At 44.9% G+C, this 26,920-nt stretch overlaps 1 protein-coding gene across 1 annotated transcript; it reads right to left on the bottom strand.

Annotated features, from left to right (window-relative positions):
• Nucleotides 1-10,972: 10,972 nt before the first annotated feature.
• LOC117438942 (rootletin-like) lies at nucleotides 10,973-14,712 on the bottom strand. Its single transcript, XM_034074299.1, has 2 exons — nucleotides 13,890-14,712; nucleotides 10,973-13,748 (listed from the first exon to the last, which is right to left on the bottom strand). Exons 1-2 carry the CDS (start codon nucleotides 14,693-14,695, stop codon nucleotides 10,973-10,975), a joined length of 3,582 nt encoding a protein of 1,193 aa, XP_033930190.1. The 5' UTR covers nucleotides 14,696-14,712.
• Nucleotides 14,713-26,920: the final 12,208 nt, after the last annotated feature.

The raw sequence follows: 26,920 nt of genomic DNA on the forward strand, positions 1-26,920 counted from the left end.
CATGTAATTGTAAAAGTTAGTTGTGACAGGAAAGACAGTGCGACCTTTGCAAACAGTGTGTCCTGATGTCTCCCTGCACCATCTTTCCGTGCTATTATGTCGGGTGTGCAGCACTGTTTAAACGTTTTTACATTTGCAGCCCCGATCAGGATTTGATTTCACAGCACAGGCTTCTTTGCTATGAAGTTTTCGTAGTAAAATTTATCTTTGGCATCAAGCGCAGTGTCTGTATTTCAAAGCTTACATGAGTACTGACGGTTACCAGCCACATCTCTGTGTTCAGGCAATTCGGTTGCGCAGCAGAGTTCTGACATTGCTGCTTTTCAGCAGCATGTAAGCAGACCTGTTTTCCAGCACAGGTTCGATCCATAAGCTCATGAATGTGTAAAAGTTAGTTGTGACAGGAAAGGCAGTGCCGCCTTTGGAAATAGTTTGAGCACATGACTCCCAGCAACATTTCTGTTTGGTGGTATGTCTGGTGTGCAACACTGTTTAAAACGTTTTCACTGTGTAAACCCGGTCAGGATTTGATTTCACAGCACAGGGTTCTTTGCTATGAACTTTTAGTAGTAAAATTTATCTTTGGCATCAAGGGCAGTGTCTATATTTCAAAGCTTACATGAGTACTGACGGTTACCAGCCACATCTCTGTGTTGAGGCAATTCGGTTGTGGAGCAGAGTTCTGACATTGCTGCTTTTCAGCAGCATGTAAGCAGCCCTGTTTTCCAGCACAGGTTCAATCCAGAGCCACATGTAATTGTAAAAGTTAGTTGTGACAGGATATGCAGTGCCACCGTTGCAAATGGTGTGTGCTGATGACCCCCAGCACATTCTCTCAGTGAAGGCAATTGGGTTGTGGAGCAGAGTTCTGACATGGATGCTTACGTGCATCATGTCAGCAGACCTGTTTTCCAGCACAGGTTCGATCCAGAAGGTCATGTTGGTGTAAAAGTTAGTTGTGACAGGAAAGGCAGTGCGACCAGTGGAAATAGTTTGAGCACATGACTCCCAGCAACATTTCTGTTTGGTGGTATGTCTGGTGTGCAACACTGCTTAAAAGTTTTTACATGTACAGACCAGATCAGGATTCGATTTCACAGCCCAGGCTTCTTTTCAATGAACATTTAGTACTAAAATTTATTTGTGGCATCAAGGGCAGTGCAATTATTACGAGGCTTAAAAGCGTACTGACGGTTCCCAGCACCATCTCTGAGTGCTGGCAATTCGGTTGTGGAGCAGATTTCTGACATTGCTGCTTGTGTGTAGCTTGTCAGCAGACCTGTTTTCCAGCACAGGTTCGATCCATAGGCTCATGTAGGTGTAAAAGTTAGTTGTGACAGCAAAGGCAGTGCGACCTTTGCAAATAGTGTGTCCTGATGACTTCCAGGACCATCCCTCCGTGCTATTATGTCGGGTGTGCAACACTGTTTAAACGTTTTCACATGTGTAAACCCGGTCAGGATTTGATTTCACAGCACAGGCTTCTTTGCTATGAAGTTTTAGTAGTAAAATTTATCTTTGGCATCAAGCGCAGTGTCTGTATTTCAAAGCTTACATGAGTACTGACGGTTACCAGCCACATCTCTGTGTTCAGGCAATTCGGTTGTGGAGCAGAGTTCTGACATTGCTGCTTTTCAGCAGCATGTAAGCAGCCCTGTTTTCCAGCACAGGTTCAATCCAGAGCCACATGTAATTGTAAAAGTTAGTTGTGACAGGAAAGACAGTGCGACCTTTGCAAACAGTGTGTCCTGATGTCTCCCTGCACCATCTTTCCGTGCTATTATGTCGGGTGTGCAGCACTGTTTAAACGTTTTTACATTTGCAGCCCCGATCAGGATTTGATTTCACAGCACAGGCTTCTTTGCTATGAAGTTTTCGTAGTAAAATTTATCTTTGGCATCAAGCGCAGTGTCTGTATTTCAAAGCTTACATGAGTACTGACGGTTACCAGCCACATCTCTGTGTTCAGGCAATTCGGTTGCGCAGCAGAGTTCTGACATTGCTGCTTTTCAGCAGCATGTAAGCAGACCTGTTTTCCAGCACAGGTTCGATCCATAAGCTCATGAATGTGTAAAAGTTAGTTGTGACAGGAAAGGCAGTGCCGCCTTTGGAAATAGTTTGAGCACATGACTCCCAGCAACATTTCTGTTTGGTGGTATGTCTGGTGTGCAACACTGTTTAAACGTTTTCACTGTGTAAACCCGGTCAGGATTTGATTTCACAGCACAGGGTTCTTTGCTATGAACTTTTAGTAGTAAAATTTATCTTTGGCATCAAGGGCAGTGTCTATATTTCAAAGCTTACATGAGTACTGACGGTTACCAGCCACATCTCTGTGTTGAGGCAATTCGGTTGTGGAGCAGAGTTCTGACATTGCTGCTTTTCAGCAGCATGTAAGCAGCCCTGTTTTCCAGCACAGGTTCAATCCAGAGCCACATGTAATTGTAAAAGTTAGTTGTGACAGGATATGCAGTGCCACCGTTGCAAATGGTGTGTGCTGATGACCCCCAGCACATTCTCTCAGTGAAGGCAATTGGGTTGTGGAGCAGAGTTCTGACATGGATGCTTACGTGCATCATGTCAGCAGACCTGTTTTCCAGCACAGGTTCGATCCAGAAGGTCATGTTGGTGTAAAAGTTAGTTGTGACAGGAAAGGCAGTGCGACCAGTGGAAATAGTTTGAACACATGACTCCCAGCAACATTTCTGTTTGGTGGTATGTCTGGTGTGCAACACTGCTTAAAAGTTTTTACATGTACAGACCAGATCAGGATTCGATTTCACAGCCCAGGCTTCTTTTCAATGAACATTTAGTACTAAAATTTATTTGTGGCATCAAGGGCAATGCAATTATTACGAGGCTTAAAAGCGTACTGACGGTTCCCAGGACCATCTCTTAGTGCTGGCAATTCGGTTGTGGAGCAGATTTCTGACATTGCTGCTTGTGTGTAGCTTGTCAGCAGACCTGTTTTCCAGCACAGGTTCGATCCATAGGCTCATGTAGGTGTAAAAGTTAGTTGTGACAGCAAAGGCAGTGCGACCTTTGCAAATAGTGTGTCCTGATGACTTCCAGGACCATCCCTCCGTGCTATTATGTCGGGTGTGCAACACTGTTTAAACGTTTTCACATGGGTAAACCCGGTCAGGATTTGATTTCACAGCACAGGCTTCTTTGCTATGAAGTTTTAGTAGTAAAATTTATCTTTGGCATCAAGCGCAGTGTCTGTATTTCAAAGCTTACATGAGTACTGACGGTTACCAGCCACATCTCTGTGTTCAGGCAATTCGGTTGTGGAGCAGAGTTCTGACATTGCTGCTTTTCAGCAGCATGTAAGCAGCCCTGTTTTCCAGCACAGGTTCAATCCAGAGCCACATGTAATTGTAAAAGTTAGTTGTGACAGGAAAGACAGTGCGACCTTTGCAAACAGTGTGTCCTGATGTCTCCCTGCACCATCTTTCCGTGCTATTATGTCGGGTGTGCAGCACTGTTTAAACGTTTTTACATTTGCAGCCCCGATCAGGATTTGATTTCACAGCACAGGCTTCTTTGCTATGAAGTTTTCGTAGTAAAATTTATCTTTGGCATCAAGCGCAGTGTCTGTATTTCAAAGCTTACATGAGTACTGACGGTTACCAGCCACATCTCTGTGTTGAGGCAATTCGGTTGTGGAGCAGAGTTCTGACATTGCTGCTTTTCAGCAGCATGTAAGCAGACCTGTTTTCCAGCACAGGTTCGATCCATAGGCTCATGTAGTTGTAAAAGTTAGTTGTGACAGGAAAGGCAGTGCCGCCTCTGCAAATGGTGTGTGCTGATGACTCCCCCGCACGATCTCTGAGTGCAGGCAAATCGCTTGTGGACCAGAGTTCTGACATTACAGCTTGAGTGCAGCATGTCAGCAAACCTGTTTTCCAGCACAGGTTCGATCCAGAAGGTCATGTTGGTGTAAAAATTATTTGTGACAGGAAAGGCAGTGCCGCCTTTGGAAATAGTTTGAGCACATGACTCCCAGCAACATTTCTGTTTGGTGGTATGTCTGGTGTGCAACACTGTTTAAACGTTTTCACTGTGTAAACCCGGTCAGGATTTGATTTCACAGCACAGGCTTCTTTGCTATGAAGTTTTAGTAGTAAAATTTATCTTTGGCATCAAGGGCAGTGTCTGTATTTCAAAGCTTACATGAGTACTGACGGTTACCATCCACATCTCTGTGTTCAGGCAATTCGGTTGTGGAGCAGAGTTCTGACATTGCTGCTTTTCAGCAGCATGTAAGCAGCCCTGTTTTCCAGCACAGGTTCGATCCATAGGCTCATGTAGTTGTAAAAGTTAGTTGTGACAGGATATGCAGTGCCACCGTTGCAAATGGTGTGTGCTGATGACCCCCAGCACATTCTCTCAGTGAAGGCAATTGGGTTGTGGAGCAGAGTTCTGACATGGATGCTTACGTGCATCATGTCAGCAGACCTGTTTTCCAGCACAGGTTCGATCCAGAAGGTCATGTTGGTGTAAAAGTTAGTTGTGACAGGAAAGGCAGTGCGACCAGTGGAAATAGTTTGAACACATGACTCCCAGCAACATTTCTGTTTGGTGGTATGTCTGGTGTGCAACACTGCTTAAAAGTTTTTACATGTACAGACCAGATCAGGATTCGATTTCACAGCCCAGGCTTCTTTTCAATGAACATTTAGTACTAAAATTTATTTGTGGCATCAAGGGCAGTGCCGTTATTACGAAGCTTACATGCGTACTGACGGTTCCCAGCACCATCTCTGAGTGCTGGCAATTCGGTTGTGGAGCAGATTTCTGACATAGCTGCTTGTGTGAGCCTGTCAGCAGACATTTTTTTCCAGCACAGGTTCGATATAGAGGGTCATGTAGGTGTAGAAGTTAGTTGTGACAGAAAGGCAGTGCGACCTTTGCAAATAGTGTGTCCTGATGACTTCCAGCACCATCCCTCCGTGCTATTATGTCGGGTGTGCAACACTGTTTAAACGTTTTCACATGTGTAAACCCGGTCAGGATTTGATTTCACAGCACAGGCTTCTTTGCTATGAAGTTTTAGTAGTAAAATTTATCTTTGGCATCAAGCGCAGTGTCTGTATTTCAAAGCTTACATGAGTACTGACGGTTACCAGCCACATCTCTGTGTTCAGGCAATTCGGTTGTGGAGCAGAGTTCTGACATTGCTGCTTTTCAGCAGCATGTAAGCAGACCTGTTTTCCAGCACAGGTTCGATCCATAGGCTCATGTAGGTGTAAAAGTTAGTTGTGACAGGAAAGGCAGTGCCGCCTCTGCAAATGGTGTGTGCTGATGACTCCCCCGCACGATCTCTGAGTGCAGGCAAATCGCTTGTGGACCAGAGTTCTGACATTACAGCTTGAGTGCAGCATGTCAGCAAACCTGTTTTCCAGCACAGGTTCGATCCAGAAGGTCATGTTGGTGTAAAAATTATTTGTGACAGGAAAGGCAGTGCCGCCTTTGGAAATAGTTTGAGCACATGACTCCCAGCAACATTTCTGTTTGGTGGTATGTCTGGTGTGCAACACTGTTTAAACGTTTTCACTGTGTAAACCCGGTCAGGATTTGATTTCACAGCACAGGGTTCTTTGCTATGAACTTTTAGTAGTAAAATTTATCTTTGGCATCAAGCGCAGTGTCTGTATTTCAAAGCTTACATGAGTACTGACGGTTACCAGCCACATCTCTGTGTTCAGGCAATTCGGTTGTGGAGCAGAGTTCTGACATTGCTGCTTTTCAGCAGCATGTAAGCAGCCCTGTTTTCCAGCACAGGTTCGATCCATAGGCTCATGTAGTTGTAAAAGTCAGTTGTGACAGGATATGCAGTGCCACCGTTGCAAATGGTGTGTGCTGATGACCCCCAGCACATTCTCTCAGTGAAGGCAATTGGGTTGTGGAGCAGAGTTCTGACATGGATGCTTACGTGCATCATGTCAGCAGACCTGTTTTCCAGCACAGGTTCGATCCAGAAGGTCATGTTGGTGTAAAAGTTAGTTGTGACAGGAAAGGCAGTGCGACCAGTGGAAATAGTTTGAACACATGACTCCCAGCAACATTTCTGTTTGGTGGTATGTCTGGTGTGCAACACTGCTTAAAAGTTTTTACATGTACAGACCAGATCAGGATTCGATTTCACAGCCCAGGCTTCTTTTCAATGAACATTTAGTACTAAAATTTATTTGTGGCATCAAGGGCAGTGCCGTTATTACGAAGCTTACATGCGTACTGACGGTTCCCAGCACCATCTCTGAGTGCTGGCAATTCGGTTGTGGAGCAGATTTCTGACATAGCTGCTTGTGTGAGCCTGTCAGCAGACATTTTTTTCCAGCACAGGTTCGATATAGAGGGTCATGTAGGTGTAGAAGTTAGTTGTGACAGAAAGGCAGTGCGACCTTTGCAAATAGTGTGTCCTGATGACTTCCAGCACCATCCCTCCGTGCTATTATGTCGGGTGTGCAACACTGTTTAAACGTTTTCACATGTGTAAACCCGGTCAGGATTTGATTTCACAGCACAGGCTTCTTTGCTATGAAGTTTTAGTAGTAAAATTTATCTTTGGCATCAAGCGCAGTGTCTGTATTTCAAAGCTTACATGAGTACTGACGGTTACCAGCCACATCTCTGTGTTCAGGCAATTCGGTTGTGGAGCAGAGTTCTGACATTGCTGCTTTTCAGCAGCATGTAAGCAGACCTGTTTTCCAGCACAGGTTCGATCCATAGGCCCATGTAGGTGTAAAAGTTAGTTGTGACAGGAAAGGCAGTGCCGCCTCTGCAAATGGTGTGTGCTGATGACTCCCCCGCACGATCTCTGAGTGCAGGCAAATCGCTTGTGGACCAGAGTTCTGACATTACAGCTTGACTGCAGCATGTCAGCAAACCTGTTTTCCAGCACAGGTTCGATCCAGAAGGTCATGTTGGTGTAAAAATTATTTGTGACAGGAAAGGCAGTGCCGCCTTTGGAAATAGTTTGAGCACATGACTCCCAGCAACATTTCTGTTTGGTGGTATGTCTGGTGTGCAACACTGTTTAAACGTTTTCACTGTGTAAACCCGGTCAGGATTTGATTTCACAGCACAGGGTTCTTTGCTATGAACTTTTAGTAGTAAAATTTATCTTTGGCATCAAGCGCAGTGTCTGTATTTCAAAGCTTACATGAGTACTGACGGTTACCATCCACATCTCTGTGTTCAGGCAATTCGGTTGTGGAGCAGAGTTCTGACATTGCTGCTTTTCAGCAGCATGTAAGCAGCCCTGTTTTCCAGCACAGGTTCGATCCATAGGCTCATGTAGTTGTAAAAGTTAGTTGTGACAGGATATGCAGTGCCACCGTTGCAAATGGTGTGTGCTGATGACCCCCAGCACATTCTCTCAGTGAAGGCAATTGGGTTGTGGAGCAGAGTTCTGACATGGATGCTTACGTGCATCATGTCAGCAGACCTGTTTTCCAGCACAGGTTCGATCCAGAAGGTCATGTTGGTGTAAAAGTTAGTTGTGACAGGAAAGGCAGTGCGACCAGTGGAAATAGTTTGAACACATGACTCCCAGCAACATTTCTGTTTGGTGGTATGTCTGGTGTGCAACACTGCTTAAAAGTTTTTACATGTACAGACCAGATCAGGATTCGATTTCACAGCCCAGGCTTCTTTTCAATGAACATTTAGTACTAAAATTTATTTGTGGCATCAAGGGCAGTGCCGTTATTACGAAGCTTACATGCGTACTGACGGTTCCCAGCACCATCTCTGAGTGCTGGCAATTCGGTTGTGGAGCAGATTTCTGACATAGCTGCTTGTGTGAGCCTGTCAGCAGACATTTTTTTCCAGCACAGGTTCGATATAGAGGGTCATGTAGGTGTAGAAGTTAGTTGTGACAGAAAGGCAGTGCGACCTTTGCAAATAGTGTGTCCTGATGACTTCCAGCACCATCCCTCCGTGCTATTATGTCGGGTGTGCAACACTGTTTAAACGTTTTCACATGTGTAAACCCGGTCAGGATTTGATTTCACAGCACAGGCTTCTTTGCTATGAAGTTTTAGTAGTAAAATTTATCTTTGGCATCAAGCGCAGTGTCTGTATTTCAAAGCTTACATGAGTACTGACGGTTACCAGCCACATCTCTGTGTTCAGGCAATTCGGTTGTGGAGCAGAGTTCTGACATTGCTGCTTTTCAGCAGCATGTAAGCAGACCTGTTTTCCAGCACAGGTTCGATCCATAGGCTCATGTAGGTGTAAAAGTTAGTTGTGACAGGAAAGGCAGTGCCGCCTCTGCAAATGGTGTGTGCTGATGACTCCCCCGCACGATCTCTGAGTGCAGGCAAATCGCTTGTGGACCAGAGTTCTGACATTACAGCTTGAGTGCAGCATGTCAGCAAACCTGTTTTCCAGCACAGGTTCGATCCAGAAGGTCATGTTGGTGTAAAAATTATTTGTGACAGGAAAGGCAGTGCCGCCTTTGGAAATAGTTTGAGCACATGACTCCCAGCAACATTTCTGTTTGGTGGTATGTCTGGTGTGCAACACTGTTTAAACGTTTTCACTGTGTAAACCCGGTCAGGATTTGATTTCACAGCACAGGGTTCTTTGCTATGAAGTTTTAGTAGTAAAATTTATCTTTGGCATCAAGGGCAGTGTCTATATTTCAAAGCTTACATGAGTACTGACGGTTACCATCCACATCTCTGTGTTCAGGCAATTCGGTTGTGGAGCAGAGTTCTGACATTGCTGCTTTTCAGCAGCATGTAAGCAGCCCTGTTTTCCAGCACAGGTTCGATCCATAGGCTCATGTAGTTGTAAAAGTTAGTTGTGACAGGATATGCAGTGCCACCGTTGCAAATGGTGTGTGCTGATGACCCCCAGCACATTCTCTCAGTGAAGGCAATTGGGTTGTGGAGCAGAGTTCTGACATGGATGCTTACGTGCATCATGTCAGCAGACCTGTTTTCCAGCACAGGTTCGATCCAGAAGGTCATGTTGGTGTAAAAGTTAGTTGTGACAGGAAAGGCAGTGCGACCAGTGGAAATAGTTTGAACACATGACTCCCAGCAACATTTCTGTTTGGTGGTATGTCTGGTGTGCAACACTGCTTAAAAGTTTTTACATGTACAGACCAGATCAGGATTCGATTTCACAGCCCAGGCTTCTTTTCAATGAACATTTAGTACTAAAATTTATTTGTGGCATCAAGGGCAGTGCCGTTATTACGAAGCTTACATGCGTACTGACGGTTCCCAGCACCATCTCTGAGTGCTGGCAATTCGGTTGTGGAGCAGATTTCTGACATAGCTGCTTGTGTGAGCCTGTCAGCAGACATTTTTTTCCAGCACAGGTTCGATATAGAGGGTCATGTAGGTGTAGAAGTTAGTTGTGACAGAAAGGCAGTGCGACCTTTGCAAATAGTGTGTCCTGATGACTTCCAGCACCATCCCTCCGTGCTATTATGTCGGGTGTGCAACACTGTTTAAACGTTTTCACATGTGTAAACTGCCGCGGCCAGGTGGAGGGGAGGAAACACCGACACGATGTAGGTTCACGAAATGCTCCGTTTATTGATTGCAAGGCTGCTCTTAATATACTGTCCCACACGCAATCACGCACTACTTGATTGGCTACTTCACTCTGCCCGCGAGAGGTACACGCTCCACTTTGCCTCTCCTGATTGGTTTCACACCTTCGCTTCAGCTTAGCGTTACATCATGCTTCTGGCATCCTGTTATCGCTCTCCTGTTTTGCTGACCTTGACGCTTCCTCTTCCAGCCTGGGGTCAGAGGCTCACTTTCTCACAGCTTGCTGCAAGCCTGTTAAAGCGCCCATGCTCGACCCCCAACATCTCCCCCTCTTTTTTCAAATAAGGCGTTCGTCATCTGCTGCATGCGTTGCATAGTACATTGTAACAAACAAGGTTCAAAAACAAAATTAACAACATAATCATTATTGGTCCACTTAACATCATGATTAAACTCCTTAACCAACTACTTATCCCTAACGATTTTAACCAAGAGTCTATAGGATTTGTTTCTACAGTATTTTCTTTAAGTTCAAACAATGATCAGAAAGATTGTGAAGGATGTAAAGCAGCTGCAGAAGTAAACTGTACAGTGTTAACAGTCAAGGAGTTTGCTCCATCATTACACTCCCCCCCTTTTTTTTTTTTTTTTTTTTTTTTTTTTTTTTTGGTGGTCAACCATAAATACCTGCTGCACTTATGCATTGACCCTTTCTTGCCCAAAATGTTGAACTGCTACCTGTTAAAACTTTTTACATGAACCTGACAACAAAAAATATACAGAACACTGTCTGCCCTCATCACACACACACAAACACACATATATGCATATATGGGATCCCACATACACTCTCCACAGAACTACAATATTTGAAACACAAAATCCGGACAATCATTGCTCCCACTGCACAGTCCCACATACAGGACGTGGTACAAGGATCTTGTAAAGACTATTAAGAAACCAGCTCCAAGAAGCATCATCGCAGTGCAAGGTGGCAGGCTCAACCTTAGCGGGCGTCCCCACAGAGGCTCTGCCTCCCTCACATCACATGAGGCTTGGGCTTTTATACTGACTAAAATGCACACTCGTTCCAACACAGGTGGCCAGCCTGTGTTGGAAGAAGTGGTCAGCCATATCTATAAAGGTCTTGTGAGATACCGGAGGGACTCCAATCAAACATGTTCGAAATGGATCAGATGGGGTTGCTATAGATAAACAAAAGGAATCCTGCCCTATCTCATTAACCCATGTTACCCACATGTTTTGCCGATGATCCATGTTATGTGACATCATAGTTCCCTGTTCCATCAGAACCACAGGTGCTGCCAGACCTAATATCTTCATTTCGGTTTTCTTCCAAAAGTTCCCTAGCTAGATTCCACAAATAGTTTATTAAGACACCGTCTGCTGTCCTCTCGTTTCCTCAGAATCTCCCTTCTTTTCCAGCCACGGTTTTACCCATTTAGCTGGGACCCATCGAGGTGGGTCATCACTTTTCTTGGGCCTAAGCCTCGCGGGTTAACTCCATGTTGTTGTAATGGAGCAATACGGGCGCAATCAGGGCAGGCTGCGACAATATTTCGAGCCTGAGACCTAGATAGTCCAAATTCCTGCTGTAGACCTCTTGAGGATTGATGAAAAAACTCATGTGACTGACGAGCCGCTTCAAAGTTCCGTAGCACGACTAGTCCTGCAACCGCTCGGTCAATTACAGCATTACCCTGGGAAAAGATACCAGGTAAGTTGGTATGACTTCGCATGTGGCAGCACCAGATGGGCTCCTTACGTTCTTGAATTATACCCTTTAGGCGAATTACCAATTCTTCAATTTCCAATGTTCCAATTTTACCTATTTTTGCACAGTCAATACAATTGACTACACTGACTGCATATGCTGAATCGGATACAATATTTAAGGCTTGTGAGGAAAACCAATTTAAGGTTTCAACAATGGCTTGTAGTTCTAAGATTTGCACTGATTGTCCTGTGTCAGTCCATATCTTTAGTTTCCAATTTTGATTGTCTTGCCATGCGAAGCCATATTTCCCAGTACGTGCACTGGTATCAGTGAATACAGTAAGTGCATTTGATATAGGTTTTTGTTTCACAATAGGCCCTCTCATTATAATAGAGGTTGTTTGAAACAGCGGATGAGAGGGATAATGTGTTGACAATTGTACCCCATTAACTGCAAGAGCAAAGGTCATAGAACATAATGACCATTCTTGGATTAAATCAGTAGTTTTCCAAGGTAGTACAAATACAGAAGGATCAACACCAAACACCAACCTGACACGTTCTTTGGCTTTTAACAATAGGGACCCAATATAATCCTGGAGCGTGGTAACAGATGCAGAAGGCTGATACGATGGGAAAACCCATTCTAGGATCGCTAAGTGTTTTTCAATTTGTTGCGCTATAATAGCAGATCTGTATTGCTGTGATCCATAAACCAAAACCATAACTGGATATTCAGGGTCATATCTATAAACCTGTTGTTGCTCAATTTTTGTCTCAATTACTTTAAGAGAGTCATCACCTTCACCGTTTTCATTATTCTCTGTGACCTCTGAATTCTTGATTTCTGCTAATGGATCCCTTGAGGAGCCTACTCCAAAGCCATACCGGAACTCTAGTTCTTCATGAACTAGCTCATCTTCACCTGTCAACTGGTGTGGCTCATTCCACATCGCATCAAATTCTGCTCTCATCTCTGGTAAAATCTGGTTTTCCCTCAGAGTCATTACCTTTTTATTGGAGACATTGTCTTCATCAGGCTTTTGCCTTACATCTGTAGTGGCTTTAGCCTCATAAAGTTGCTTCTCATTTAATTCCTTGATGAGAGAATTCAGTTTCTGAATCTTTCCACGCGAGGACTGTTTTACTTGTTTATATTGCTCAGCTTCCTTGAGCTGCTCTTCTGCATCAGAAAGTTGCAACTTAAGTCCATCAATCAAACCCTTGTATTTAGTTTCAATTTCAGATTTTTCTCTCTCAAAGTCTTCCTGTTGGTTCTCAAGTCTCTTCCTCAAAGATTCTTTATTAACTTCAGACTCATGAAGACTCTTATTTAAGTCAATTATTATGCCATTCAAAGTCTGAACATGCTCTTCAGAATTCAGAGCACAGAGCTCTCTTTTTAGCTTTTCAAGTTCATTCGTATAGTTCAAAACCATTTCTTCTTCATATACCTGCTTGGCTTCTGCAATTTCCCTTCTGTGGCACTTCTCCAGCTCAGCCCTCAAGTTCTCCAACTGTCTGCAAATATCCTTCTCATGGCTGATTGTCAGTTCTTCAACATGTTGTTGTTGTTTCATTTTGCATAAAGCTATTTCATTTTTCAATTCTCTTATTTCTGAGTCCCGGACAGAAAGGGCACATTGTAATACAGACAACCTTTCTGATGCCACTAGATCTTGGAGACTTTTAACATCTTGTTCTTTTTCTTCCGTGCTTTCGCATAGCTGTTGAATTGTATCTTCCATATTCTCTTCCATTTGGGCAAATGTATTTTCTTTATCTTTGGCATTCTTTTGAGAAGACTCAAGCTGTACTTCCAGGTCATGTGCTTTCTCACGCAGCATCTCCAAATGTGCATTTTGCTCTCTGATACGGTTCTGAAACAAGGACATCTGTTGCTGGGCTTCTAATGCTTCATTTTTCTCAGGGCTTGTACTCCTCAGCACCTCATTAACCTCTGTCTCTGTTGCTGTCTGTAGTAGGTTGGCATCTTCAGCCTTAAATTCTAGTAGGTTGGAGTCTCCAGTCTTAATCTTGAGCAGGTTGGCATCTCCAGCCTTGATCTCAAGCAGGTTGGAGTCTTCAGCCTTAAACTCTAGTTGTTTTAGCTCTAAGCGTTCCTGCCACTTTACCAGAAACATTGTAAAAGCCATAGCCCCTAGGAGAGTTTCCATAAGCAATCTAATATCGGCAGGAACAAGCTCCTGGTATTTCATAAAGGCTGTCATCTGTCTTCGTACAGCCGAATTAGTGGCTCCGTAGGCCATAACACTTTGTTGTAATTTTGAGACCAAATTCCAGTCTAAAGGTGTCCATTCTGCTCCATTCTGTGTAACCCGTACTGGAGCAGATATTAATGGTTCTAAAGTAACCTCCCCATTCAAATTAGCTTGTGTGATAACTCCTTTCCATCTCTGCCCCATGTCAAAAGAATGATCTGTAGGGATATATTCGTTTACTCTTTTAGGGATATACCCCTTTGCCCTCTCGTCCTCTAACATTCCTTCATCTAAATCATCCTGTAAGTCTCTCTTTTCTTTTTCTGTTAATCCTTCCCCTGCTCCATACAAGCGTTTTATTTTTTCATGACCTTCTTTAATCGTTAGCTTTCCCTGTCTAATTGCCCTCTTGATCCCTTCTCGTCCCCCGGCGTCTAATTTCTCCTTTTGGTCCAACTGTCTTTCAATATTCTTGATTCCTTCTTTAATTGCCTCCATGGCTTTTTTATACATTTCTTTCTTTTTACCCGTATCACCATCCTTGTCTAAATTTTTCACAGCTGTCATTAACCTTGCCATTTGGTGGCGCTGTTGCCTTAGTTCTTGCACAAGTTCAGCGTAAGGCGATTCTTTTTGTAGTGCGTCATCGTCCTCACACGGCAAAGGTACATTTTCGGGCACTACCTCCATAGGTTCTGGCTCAGGGGGTGCAGATGGTTGCGTGGGCAACTCATCTGAGGGGTCCCAGGGGATAATTAAGTCATCAAACTCCCCCTTCTTATGCACTGGTGCAGCAATTTTTGTTTTTTCAGGAGAGGTACGGGGGGGCACTGGATCAGGGAGGGGGCCCCACTCGATTAAGTCCGTTTCCCCCAAGTCCGATTTTTTCGTACTCTCACTCAAGGCACCCTTCGACGCAGCTGCGATTTCCGCCTCTGCATGCATTTGATCAATCATGAGCTTAATGGAGCGGTAAGTGCGTGTTAATTCCTTCGCCCCTTTATGCTCTGTCTGAACGCTCTCCCACAATTCTTCTCCTATCTTACGCCATAGATCTTTGGAAAATAACTGTGCCGTATTTTCTAACAACCCCCTTTTCCGGCACCAAAACAAAAGGTCCACAAGTTCCTGTCGGGGTATCGAGTACCCTGTTTTCTTCGCTACGCATAGCAATCCCTCTATCGTAGCCTTTTCTATCGCTGATACAGCGGAACCCATCCCGAACCAGACCGCAGTCTGCCTGACTCACCGGTCAGCCGTGGCCACGTAATTTGAGCTCTTTTCCTGCCTCTCTCGGGCAGCCTGCCTCTCTCGGGCAGCCGGGATCTCCACCTTCTCTCGTCCGCGGTCTCTCTCTCTCCTGGTATCACGTCGGGGTCACCAGAATGCCGCGGCCAGGTGGAGGGGAGGAAACACCGACACGATGTAGGTTCACGAAATGCTCCGTTTATTGATTACAAGGCTGCTCTTAATATACTGTCCCACACGCAATCACGCACTACTTGATTGGCTACTTCACTCTGCCCGCGAGAGGTACACGCTCCACTTTGCCTCTCCTGATTGGTTTCACACCTTCGCTTCAGCTTAGCGTTACATCATGCTTCTGGCATCCTGTTATCGCTCTCCTGTTTTGCTGACCTTGACGCTTCCTCTTCCAGCCTGGGGTCAGAGGCTCACTTTCTCACAGCTTGCTGCAAGCCTGTTAAAGCGCCCATGCTCGACCCCCAACAGTAAACCCGGTCAGGATTTGATTTCACAGCACAGGCTTCTTTGCTATGAAGTTTTAGTAGTAAAATTTATCTTTGGCATCAAGCGCAGTGTCTGTATTTCAAAGCTTACATGAGTACTGACGGTTACCAGCCACATCTCTGTGTTCAGGCAATTCGGTTGTGGAGCAGAGTTCTGACATTGCTGCTTTTCAGCAGCATGTAAGCAGACCTGTTTTCCAGCACAGGTTCGATCCATAGGCTCATGTAGGTGTAAAAGTTAGTTGTGACAGGAAAGGCAGTGCCGCCTCTGCAAATGGTGTGTGCTGATGACTCCCCCGCACGATCTCTGAGTGCAGGCAAATCGCTTGTGGACCAGAGTTCTGACATTACAGCTTGAGTGCAGCATGTCAGCAAACCTGTTTTCCAGCACAGGTTCGATCCAGAAGGTCATGTTGGTGTAAAAATTATTTGTGACAGGAAAGGCAGTGCCGCCTTTGGAAATAGTTTGAGCACATGACTCCCAGCAACATTTCTGTTTGGTGGTATGTCTGGTGTGCAACACTGTTTAAACGTTTTCACTGTGTAAACCCGGTCAGGATTTGATTTCACAGCACAGGGTTCTTTGCTATGAAGTTTTAGCAGTAAAATTTATCTTTGGCATCAAGCGCAGTGTCTGTATTTCAAAGCTTACATGAGTACTGACGGTTACCAGCCACATCTCTGTGTTCAGGCAATTCGGTTGTGGAGCAGAGTTCTGACATTGCTGCTTTTCACCAGCATGTAAGCAGACCTGTTTTCCAGCACAGGTTCGATCCAGAAGGTCATGTTGGTGTAAAAGTTAGTTGTGACAGGAAAGGCAGTGCGACCAGTGGAAATAGTTTGAACACATGACTCCCAGCAACATTTCTGTTTGGTGGTATGTCTGGTGTGCAACACTGTTTAAAAGTTTTTACATGAACAGACCAGATCAGGATTTGATTTCACAGCCCAGACTTCTTTTCAATGAACATTTAGTAGTAAAATTTATTTGCGGCATCAAGGGCAGTGCAATTATTACGAGGCTTAAATGCGTACTGACGGTTCCCAGCACCATCTCTGAGTGCTGGCAATTCGGTTGTGGAGCAGATTTCTGACATTGCTGCTTGTGTGTAGCTTGTCAGCAGACCTGTTTTCCAGCACAGGTTCGATCCATAGGCTCATGTAGGTGTAGAAGTTAGTTGTGACAGCAAAGGCAGTGCGACCTTTGCAAATAGTGTGTCCTGATGACTTCCAGCACCATCCCTCCGTGCTATTATGTCGGATGTGCAACACTGTTTAAACGTTTTCACATGTGTAAACCCGGTCAGGATTTGATTTCACAGCACAGGCTTCTTTGCTATGAAGTTTTCGTAGTAAAATTTATCTTTGGCATCAAGCGCAGTGTCTGTATTTCAAAGCTTACATGAGTACTGACGGTTACCAGCCACATCTCTGTGTTCAGGCAATTCGGTTGTGGAGCAGAGTTCTGACATTGCTGCTTTTCAGCAGCATGTAAGCAGCCCTGTTTTCCAGCACAGGTTCGATCCATAGGCTCATGTAGTTGTAAAAGTTAGTTGTGACAGGATATGCAGTGCCACCGTTGCAAATGGTGTGTGCTGATGACCCCCAGCACATTCTCTCAGTGAAGGCAATTGGGTTGTGGAGCAGAGTTCTGACATGGATGCTTACGTGCATCATGTCAGCAGACCTGTTTTCCAGCACAGGTTCGATCCAGAAGGTCATGTTGGTGTAAAAGTTAGTTGTGACAGGAAAGGCAGTGCGACCAGTGGAAATAGTTTGAACACATGACTCCCAGCAACATTTCTGTTTGGTGGTATGTCTGGTGTGCAACACTGCTTAAAAGTTTTTACATGTACAGACCAGATCAGGATTCGATTTCACAGCCCAGGCTTCTTTTCAATGAACATTTAGTACTAAAATTTATTTGTGGCATCAAGGGCAGTGCCGTTATTACGAAGCTTACATGCGTACTGACGGTTCCCAGCACCATCTCTGAGTGCTGGCAATTCGGTTGTGGAGCAGATTTCTGACATTGCTGCTTGTGTGTAGCTTGTCAGCAGACCTGTTTTCCAGCACAGGTTCGATCCATAGGCTCATGTAGGTGTAGAAGTTAGTTGTGACAGAAAGGCAGTGCGACCTTTGCAAATAGTGTGTCCTGATGACTTCCAGCACCATCCCTCCGTGCTATTATGTCGGGTGTGCAACACTGTTTAAACGTTTTCACATGTGTAAACCCGGTCAGGATTTGATTTCACAGCACAGGCTTCTTTGCTATGAAGTTTTAGTAGTAAAATTTATCTTTGGCATCAAGCGCAGTGTCTGTATTTCAAAGCTTACATGAGTACTGACGGTTACCAGCCACATCTCTGTGTTCAGGCAATTCGGTTGTGGAGCAGAGTTCTGACATTGCTGCTTTTCAGCAGCATGTAAGCAGACCTGTTTTCCAGCACAGGTTCGATCCATAGGCTCATGTAGGTGTAAAAGTTAGTTGTGACAGGAAAGGCAGTGCCGCCTCTGCAAAAGGTGTGTGCTGATGACTCCCCCGCACGATCTCTGAGTGCAGGCAAATCGCTTGTGGACCAGAGTTCTGACATTACAGCTTGAGTGCAGCATGTCAGCAAACCTGTTTTCCAGCACAGGTTCGATCCAGAAGGTCATGTTGGTGTAAAAATTATTTGTGACAGGAAAGGCAGTGCCGCCTTTGGAAATAGTTTGAGCACATGACTCCCAGCAACATTTCTGTTTGGTGGTATGTCTGGTGTGCAACACTGTTTAAACGTTTTCACTGTGTAAACCCGGTCAGGATTTGATTTCACAGCACAGGGTTCTTTGCTATGAACTTTTAGTAGTAAAATTTATCTTTGGCATCAAGGGCAGTGTCTATATTTCAAAGCTTACATGAGTACTGACGGTTACCAGCCACATCTCTGTGTTCAGGCAATTCGGTTGTGGAGCAGAGTTCTGACATTGCTGCTTTTCAGCAGCATGTAAGCAGCCCTGTTTTCCAGCACAGGTTCAATCCAGAGCCACATGTAACTTGTAAAAGTTAGTTGTGACAGGAAATGCAGTGCCACCGTTGCAAATGGTGTGTGCTGATGACCCCCAGCACATTCTCTCAGTGAAGGCAATTGGGTTGTGGAGCAGAGTTCTGACATGGATGCTTACGTGCATCATGTCAGCAGACCTGTTTTCCAGCACAGGTTCGATCCAGAAGGTCATGTTGGTGTAAAAGTTAGTTGTGACAGGAAAGGCAGTGCGACCAGTGGAAATAGTTTGAACACATGACTCCCAGCAACATTTCTGTTTGGTGGTATGTCTGGTGTGCAACACTGCTTAAAAGTTTTTACATGTACAGACCAGATCAGGATTCGATTTCACAGCCCAGGCTTCTTTTCAATGAACATTTAGTACTAAAATTTATTTGTGGCATCAAGGGCAGTGCCGTTATTACGAAGCTTACATGCGTACTGACGGTTCCCAGCACCATCTCTGAGTGCTGGCAATTCGGTTGTGGAGCAGATTTCTGACATAGCTGCTTGTGTGAGCCTGTCAGCAGACATTTTTTTCCAGCACAGGTTCGATATAGAGGGTCATGTAGGTGTAGAAGTTAGTTGTGACAGAAAGGCAGTGCGACCTTTGCAAATAGTGTGTCCTGATGACTTCCAGCACCATCCCTCCGTGCTATTATGTCGGGTGTGCAACACTGTTTAAACGTTTTCACATGTGTAAACCCGGTCAGGATTTGATTTCACAGCACAGGCTTCTTTGCTATGAAGTTTTAGTAGTAAAATTTATCTTTGGCATCAAGCGCAGTGTCTGTATTTCAAAGCTTACATGAGTACTGACGGTTACCAGCCACATCTCTGTGTTCAGGCAATTCGGTTGTGGAGCAGAGTTCTGACATTGCTGCTTTTCAGCAGCATGTAAGCAGACCTGTTTTCCAGCACAGGTTCGATCCATAGGCTCATGAATGTGTAAAAGTTAGTTGTGACAGGAAAGGCAGTGCCGCCTCTGCAAATGGTGTGTGCTGATGACTCCCCCGCACGATCTCTGAGTGCAGGCAAATCGCTTGTGGACCAGAGTTCTGACATTACAGCTTGAGTGCAGCATGTCAGCAAACCTGTTTTCCAGCACAGGTTCGATCCAGAAGGTCATGTTGGTGTAAAAATTATTTGTGACAGGAAAGGCAGTGCCGCCTTTGGAAATAGTTTGAGCACATGACTCCCAGCAACATTTCTGTTTGGTGGTATGTCTGGTGTGCAACACTGTTTAAAACGTTTTCACTGTGTAAACCCGGTCAGGATTTGATTTCACAGCACAGGGTTCTTTGCTATGAACTTTTAGTAGTAAAATTTATCTTTGGCATCAAGCGCAGTGTCTGTATTTCAAAGCTTACATGAGTACTGACGGTTACCATCCACATCTCTGTGTTCAGGCAATTCGGTTGTGGAGCAGAGTTCTGACATTGCTGCTTTTCAGCAGCATGTAAGCAGCCCTGTTTTCCAGCACAGGCTCAATCCAGAGCCACATGTAATTGTAAAAGTTAGTTGTGACAGGAAATGCAGTGCCACCGTTGCAAATGGTGTGTGCTGATGACCCCCAGCACATTCTCTCAGTGAAGGCAATTGGGTTGTGGAGCAGAGTTCTGACATGGATGCTTACGTGCATCATGTCAGCAGACCTGTTTTCCAGCACAGGTTCGATCCAGAAGGTCATGTTGGTGTAAAAGTTAGTTGTGACAGGAAAGGCAGTGCGACCAGTGGAAATAGTTTGAACACATGACTCCCAGCAACATTTCTGTTTGGTGGTATGTCTGGTGTGCAACACTGCTTAAAAGTTTTTACATGTACAGACCAGATCAGGATTCGATTTCACAGCCCAGACTTCTTTTCAATGAACATTTAGTACGAAAATTTATTTGTGGCATCAAGGGCAGTGCCGTTATTACGAAGCTTACATGCGTACTGACGGTTCCCAGCACCATCTCTGAGTGCTGGCAATTCGGTTGTGGAGCAGATTTCTGACATAGCTGCTTGTGTGAGCCTGTCAGCAGACATTTTTTTCCAGTACAGGTTCGATATAGAGGGTCATGTAGGTGTAGAAGTTAGTTGTGACAGAAAGGCAGTGCGACCTTTGCAAATAGTGTGTCCTGATGACTTCCAGCACCATCCCTCCGTGCTATTATGTCGGGTGTGCAACACTGTTTAAACGTTTTCACATGTGTAAACCCGGTCAGGATTTGATTTCACAGCACAGGCTTCTTTGCTATGAAGTTTTAGTAGTAAAATTTATCTTTGGCATCAAGCGCAGTGTCTGTATTTCAAAGCTTACATGAGTACTGACGGTTACCAGCCACATCTCTGTGTTCAGGCAATTAGGTTGTGGAGCAGAGTTCTGACATTGCTGCTTTTCAGCAGCATGTAAGCAGACCTGTTTTCCAGCACAGGTTCGATCCATAGGCTCATGTAGTTGTAAAAGTTAGTTGTGACAGGAAAGGCAGTGCCGCCTCTGCAAATGGTGTGTGCTGATGACTCCCCCGCACGATCTCTGAGTGCAGGCAAATCGCTTGTGGACCAGAGTTCTGACATTACAGCTTGAGTGCAGCATGTCAGCAAACCTGTTTTCCAGCACAGGTTCGATCCAGAAGGTCATGTTGGTGTAAAAATTATTTGTGACAGGAAAGGCAGTGCCGCCTTTGGAAATAGTTTGAGCACATGACTCCCAGCAACATTTCTGTTTGGTGGTATGTCTGGTGTGCAACACTGTTTAAACGTTTTCACTGTGTAAACCCGGTCAGGATTTGATTTCACAGCACAGGGTTCTTTGCTATGAAGTTTTAGTAGTAAAATTTATCTTTGGCATCAAGCGCAGTGTCTGTATTTCAAAGCTTACATGAGTACTGACGGTTACCAGCCACATCTCTGTGTTCAGGCAATTCGGTTGTGGAGCAGAGTTCTGACATTGCTGCTTTTCAGCAGCATGTAAGCAGACCTGTTTTCCAGCACAGGTTCGATCCAGAAGGTCATGTTGGTGTAAAAGTTAGTTGTGACAGGAAAGGCAGTGCGACCAGTGGAAATCGTTTGAACACATGACTCCCAGCAACATTTCTGTTTGGTGGTATGTCTGGTGTGCAACACTGTTTAAAAGTTTTTACATGAACAGACCAGATCAGGATTTGATTTCACAGCCCAGACTTCTTTTCAATGAACATTTAGTAGTAAAATTTATTTGCAGCATCAAGGGCAGTGCAATTATTACGAGGCTTAAATGCGTACTGACGGTTCCCAGCACCATCTCTGAGTGCTGGCAATTCGGTTGTGGAGCAGATTTCTGACATTGCTGCTTGTGTGTAGCTTGTCAGCAGACCTGTTTTCCAGCACAGGTTCGATCCATAGGCTCATGTAGGTGTAGAAGTTAGTTGTGACAGCAAAGGCAGTGCGACCTTTGCAAATAGTGTGTCCTGATGACTTCCAGCACCATCCCTCCGTGCTATTATGTCGGATGTGCAACACTGTTTAAACGTTTTCACATGTGTAAACCCGGTCAGGATTTGATTTCACAGCACAGGCTTCTTTGCTATGAAGTTTTAGTAGTAAAATTTATCTTTGGCATCAAGCGCAGTGTCTGTATTTCAAAGCTTACATGAGTACTGACGGTTACCAGCCACATCTCTGTGTTCAGGCAATTCGGTTGTGGAGCAGAGTTCTGACATTGCTGCTTTTCAGCAGCATGTAAGCAGCCCTGTTTTCCAGCACAGGTTCGATCCATAGGCTCATGTAGTTGTAAAAGTTAGTTGTGACAGGATATGCAGTGCCACCGTTGCAAATGGTGTGTGCTGATGACCCCCAGCACATTCTCTCAGTGAAGGCAATTGGGTTGTGGAGCAGAGTTCTGACATGGATGCTTACGTGCATCATGTCAGCAGACCTGTTTTCCAGCACAGGTTCGATCCAGAAGGTCATGTTGGTGTAAAAGTTAGTTGTGACAGGAAAGGCAGTGCGACCAGTGGAAATAGTTTGAACACATGACTCCCAGCAACATTTCTGTTTGGTGGTATGTCTGGTGTGCAACACTGCTTAAAAGTTTTTACATGTACAGACCAGATCAGGATTCGATTTCACAGCCCAGGCTTCTTTTCAATGAACATTTAGTACGAAAATTTATTTGTGGCATCAAGGGCAGTGCCGTTATTACGAAGCTTACATGCGTACTGACGGTTCCCAGCACCATCTCTGAGTGCTGGCAATTCGGTTGTGGAGCAGATTTCTGACATTGCTGCTTGTGTGTAGCTTGTCAGCAGACCTGTTTTCCAGCACAGGTTCGATCCATAGGCTCATGTAGGTGTAGAAGTTAGTTGTGACAGCAAAGGCAGTGCGACCTTTGCAAATAGTGTGTCCTGATGACTTCCAGCACCATCCCTCCGTGCTATTATGTCGGGTGTGCAACACTGTTTAAACGTTTTCACATGTGTAAACCCGGTCAGGATTTGATTTCACAGCACAGGCTTCTTTGCTATGAAGTTTTAGTAGTAAAATTTATCTTTGGCATCAAGCGCAGTGTCTGTATTTCAAAGCTTACATGAGTACTGACGGTTACCATCCACATCTCTGTGTTCAGGCAATTCGGTTGTGGAGCAGAGTTCTGACATTGCTGCTTTTCAGCAGCATGTAAGCAGACCTGTTTTCCAGCACAGGTTCGATCCATAGGCTCATGTAGGTGTAAAAGTTAGTTGTGACAGGAAAGGCAGTGCCGCCTCTGCAAATGGTGTGTGCTGATGACTCCCCCGCACGATCTCTGAGTGCAGGCAAATCGCTTGTGGACCAGAGTTCTGACATTACAGCTTGAGTGCAGCATGTCAGCAAACCTGTTTTCCAGCACAGGTTCGATCCAGAAGGTCATGTTGGTGTAAAAATTATTTGTGACAGGAAAGGCAGTGCCGCCTTTGGAAATAGTTTGAGCACATGACTCCCAGCAACATTTCTGTTTGGTGGTATGTCTGGTGTGCAACACTGTTTAAACGTTTTCACTGTGTAAACCCGGTCAGGATTTGATTTCACAGCACAGGCTTCTTTGCTATGAAGTTTTAGTAGTAAAATTTATCTTTGGCATCAAGCGCAGTGTCTGTATTTCAAAGCTTACATGAGTACTGACGGTTACCATCCACATCTCTGTGTTCAGGCAATTCGGTTGTGGAGCAGAGTTCTGACATTGCTGCTTTTCAGCAGCATGTAAGCAGCCCTGTTTTCCAGCACAGGTTCGATCCATAGGCTCATGTAGTTGTAAAAGTTAGTTGTGACAGGATATGCAGTGCCACCGTTGCAAATGGTGTGTGCTGATGACCCCCAGCACATTCTCTCAGTGAAGGCAATTGGGTTGTGGAGCAGAATTCTGACATGGATGCTTACGTGCATCATGTCAGCAGACCTGTTTTCCAGCACAGGTTCGATCCAGAAGGTCATGTTGGTGTAAAAGTTAGTTGTGACAGGAAAGGCAGTGCGACCAGTGGAAATAGTTTGAACACATGACTCCCAGCAACATTTCTGTTTGGTGGTATGTCTGGTGTGCAACACTGCTTAAAAGTTTTTACATGTACAGACCAGATCAGGATTCGATTTCACAGCCCAGGCTTCTTTTCAATGAACATTTAGTACTAAAATTTATTTGTGGCATCAAGGGCAGTGCCGTTATTACGAAGCTTACATGCGTACTGACGGTTCCCAGCACCATCTCTGAGTGCTGGCAATTCGGTTGTGGAGCAGATTTCTGACATAGCTGCTTGTGTGAGCCTGTCAGCAGACATTTTTTTCCAGCACAGGTTCGATATAGAGGGTCATGTAGGTGTAGAAGTTAGTTGTGACAGAAAGGCAGTGCGACCTTTGCAAATAGTGTGTCCTGATGACTTCCAGCACCATCCCTCCGTGCTATTATGTCGGGTGTGCAACACTGTTTAAACGTTTTCACATGGGTAAACCCGGTCAGGATTTGATTTCACAGCACAGGCTTCTTTGCTATGAAGTTTTAGTAGTAAAATTTATCTTTGGCATCAAGGGCAGTGTCTATATTTCAAAGCTTACATGAGTACTGACGGTTACCAGCCACATCTCTGTGTTCAGGCAATTCGGTTGTGGAGCAGAGTTCTGACATTGCTGCTTTTCAGCAGCATGTAAGCAGCCCTGTTTTCCAGCACAGGTTCAATCCAGAGCCACATGTAATTGTAAAAGTTAGTTGTGACAGGAAATGCAGTGCCACCGTTGCAAATGGTGTGTGCTGATGACCCCCAGCACATTCTCTCAGTGAAGGCAATTGGGTTGTGGAGCAGAGTTCTGACATGGATGCTTACGTGCATCATGTCAGCAGACCTGTTTTCCAGCACAGGTTCGATCCAGAAGGTCATGTTGGTGTAAAAGTTAGTTGTGACAGGAAAGGCAGTGCGACCAGTGGAAATAGTTTGAACACATGACTCCCAGCAACATTTCTGTTTGGTGGTATGTCTGGTGTGCAACACTGCTTAAAAGTTTTTACATGTACAGACCAGATCAGGATTCGATTTCACAGCCCAGGCTTCTTTTCAATGAACATTTAGTACGAAAATTTATTTGTGGCATCAAGGGCAGTGCCGTTATTACGAAGCTTACATGCGTACTGACGGTTCCCAGCACCATCTCTGAGTGCTGGCAATTCGGTTGTGGAGCAGATTTCTGACATAGCTGCTTGTGTGAGCCTGTCAGCAGACATTTTTTTCCAGCACAGGTTCGATATAGAGGGTCATGTAGGTGTAGAAGTTAGTTGTGACAGAAAGGCAGTGCGACCTTTGCAAATAGTGTGTCCTGATGACTTCCAGCACCATCCCTCCGTGCTATTATGTCGGGTGTGCAACACTGTTTAAAACGTTTTCACATGTGTAAACCCGGTCAGGATTTGATTTCACAGCACAGGCTTCTTTGCTATGAAGTTTTAGTAGTAAAATTTATCTTTGGCATCAAGCGCAGTGTCTGTATTTCAAAGCTTACATGAGTACTGACGGTTACCAGCCACATCTCTGTGTTCAGGCAATTCGGTTGTGGAGCAGAGTTCTGACATTGCTGCTTTTCAGCAGCATGTAAGCAGACCTGTTTTCCAGCACAGGTTCGATCCATAGGCTCATGTAGTTGTAAAAGTTAGTTGTGACAGGAAAGGCAGTGCCGCCTCTGCAAATGGTGTGTGCTGATGACTCCCCCGCACGATCTCTGAGTGCAGGCAAATCGCTTGTGGACCAGAGTTCTGACATTACAGCTTGAGTGCAGCATGTCAGCAAACCTGTTTTCCAGCACAGGTTCGATCCAGAATGTCATGTTGGTGTAAAAATTATTTGTGACAGGAAAGGCAGTGCCGCCTTTGGAAATAGTTTGAGCACATGACTCCCAGCAACATTTCTGTTTGGTGGTATGTCTGGTGTGCAACACTGTTTAAACGTTTTCACTGTGTAAACCCGGTCAGGATTTGATTTCACAGCACAGGGTTCTTTGCTATGAAGTTTTAGCAGTAAAATTTATCTTTGGCATCAAGCGCAGTGTCTGTATTTCAAAGCTTACATGAGTACTGACGGTTACCAGCCACATCTCTGTGTTCAGGCAATTCGGTTGTGGAGCAGAGTTCTGACATTGCTGCTTTTCAGCAGCATGTAAGCAGACCTGTTTTCCAGCACAGGTTCGATCCAGAAGGTCATGTTGGTGTAAAAGTTAGTTGTGACAGGAAAGGCAGTGCGACCAGTGGAAATAGTTTGAACACATGACTCCCAGCAACATTTCTGTTTGGTGGTATGTCTGGTGTGCAACACTGTTTAAAAGTTTTTACATGAACAGACCAGATCAGGATTTGATTTCACAGCCCAGACTTCTTTTCAATGAACATTTAGTAGTAAAATTTATTTGCGGCATCAAGGGCAGTGCAATTATTACGAGGCTTAAATGCGTACTGACGGTTCCCAGCACCATCTCTGAGTGCTGGCAATTCGGTTGTGGAGCAGATTTCTGACATTGCTGCTTGTGTGTAGCTTGTCAGCAGACCTGTTTTCCAGCACAGGTTCGATCCATAGGCTCATGTAGGTGTAGAAGTTAGTTGTGACAGCAAAGGCAGTGCGACCTTTGCAAATAGTGTGTCCTGATGACTTCCAGCACCATCCCTCCGTGCTATTATGTCGGATGTGCAACACTGTTTAAAAGTTTTTACATGAACAGACCAGATCAGGATTTGATTTCACAGCCCAGACTTCTTTGCTATGAAGTTTTAGTAGTAAAATTTATCTTTGGCATCAAGCGCAGTGTCTGTATTTCAAAGCTTACATGAGTACTGACGGTTACCAGCCACATCTCTGTGTTCAGGCAATTCGGTTGTGGAGCAGAGTTCTGACATTGCTGCTTTTCAGCAGCATGTAAGCAGCCCTGTTTTCCAGCACAGGTTCGATCCATAGGCTCATGTAGTTGTAAAAGTTAGTTGTGACAGGATATGCAGTGCCACCGTTGCAAATGGTGTGTGCTGATGACCCCCAGCACATTCTCTCAGTGAAGGCAATTGGGTTGTGGAGCAGAGTTCTGACATGGATGCTTACGTGCATCATGTCAGCAGACCTGTTTTCCAGCACAGGTTCGATCCAGAAGGTCATGTTGGTGTAAAAGTTAGTTGTGACAGGAAAGGCAGTGCGACCAGTGGAAATAGT

The sequence above is a fragment of the Melopsittacus undulatus genome, unplaced genomic scaffold (genome assembly GCF_012275295.1).
Source record: "Melopsittacus undulatus isolate bMelUnd1 unplaced genomic scaffold, bMelUnd1.mat.Z mat_scaffold_83_arrow_ctg1, whole genome shotgun sequence".
Lineage (NCBI taxonomy): Eukaryota > Metazoa > Chordata > Aves > Psittaciformes > Psittaculidae > Melopsittacus > Melopsittacus undulatus.

What these genes read in the sequence shown, in the direction of transcription:
- LOC117438942 (XM_034074299.1), bottom strand. Translation starts at nt 14,695, where the DNA reads ATGGGTTCCGCTGTATCAGCGATAGAAAAGGCTACGATAGAGGGATTG. An exon ending in GCCGGGGGACGAGAAGGGAT is followed by an intron (nt 13,749 to 13,889) that starts CAAGAGGGCAAT and finishes AATGTTAGAGGA; the next exon opens with CGAGAGGGCAAAGGGGTATA.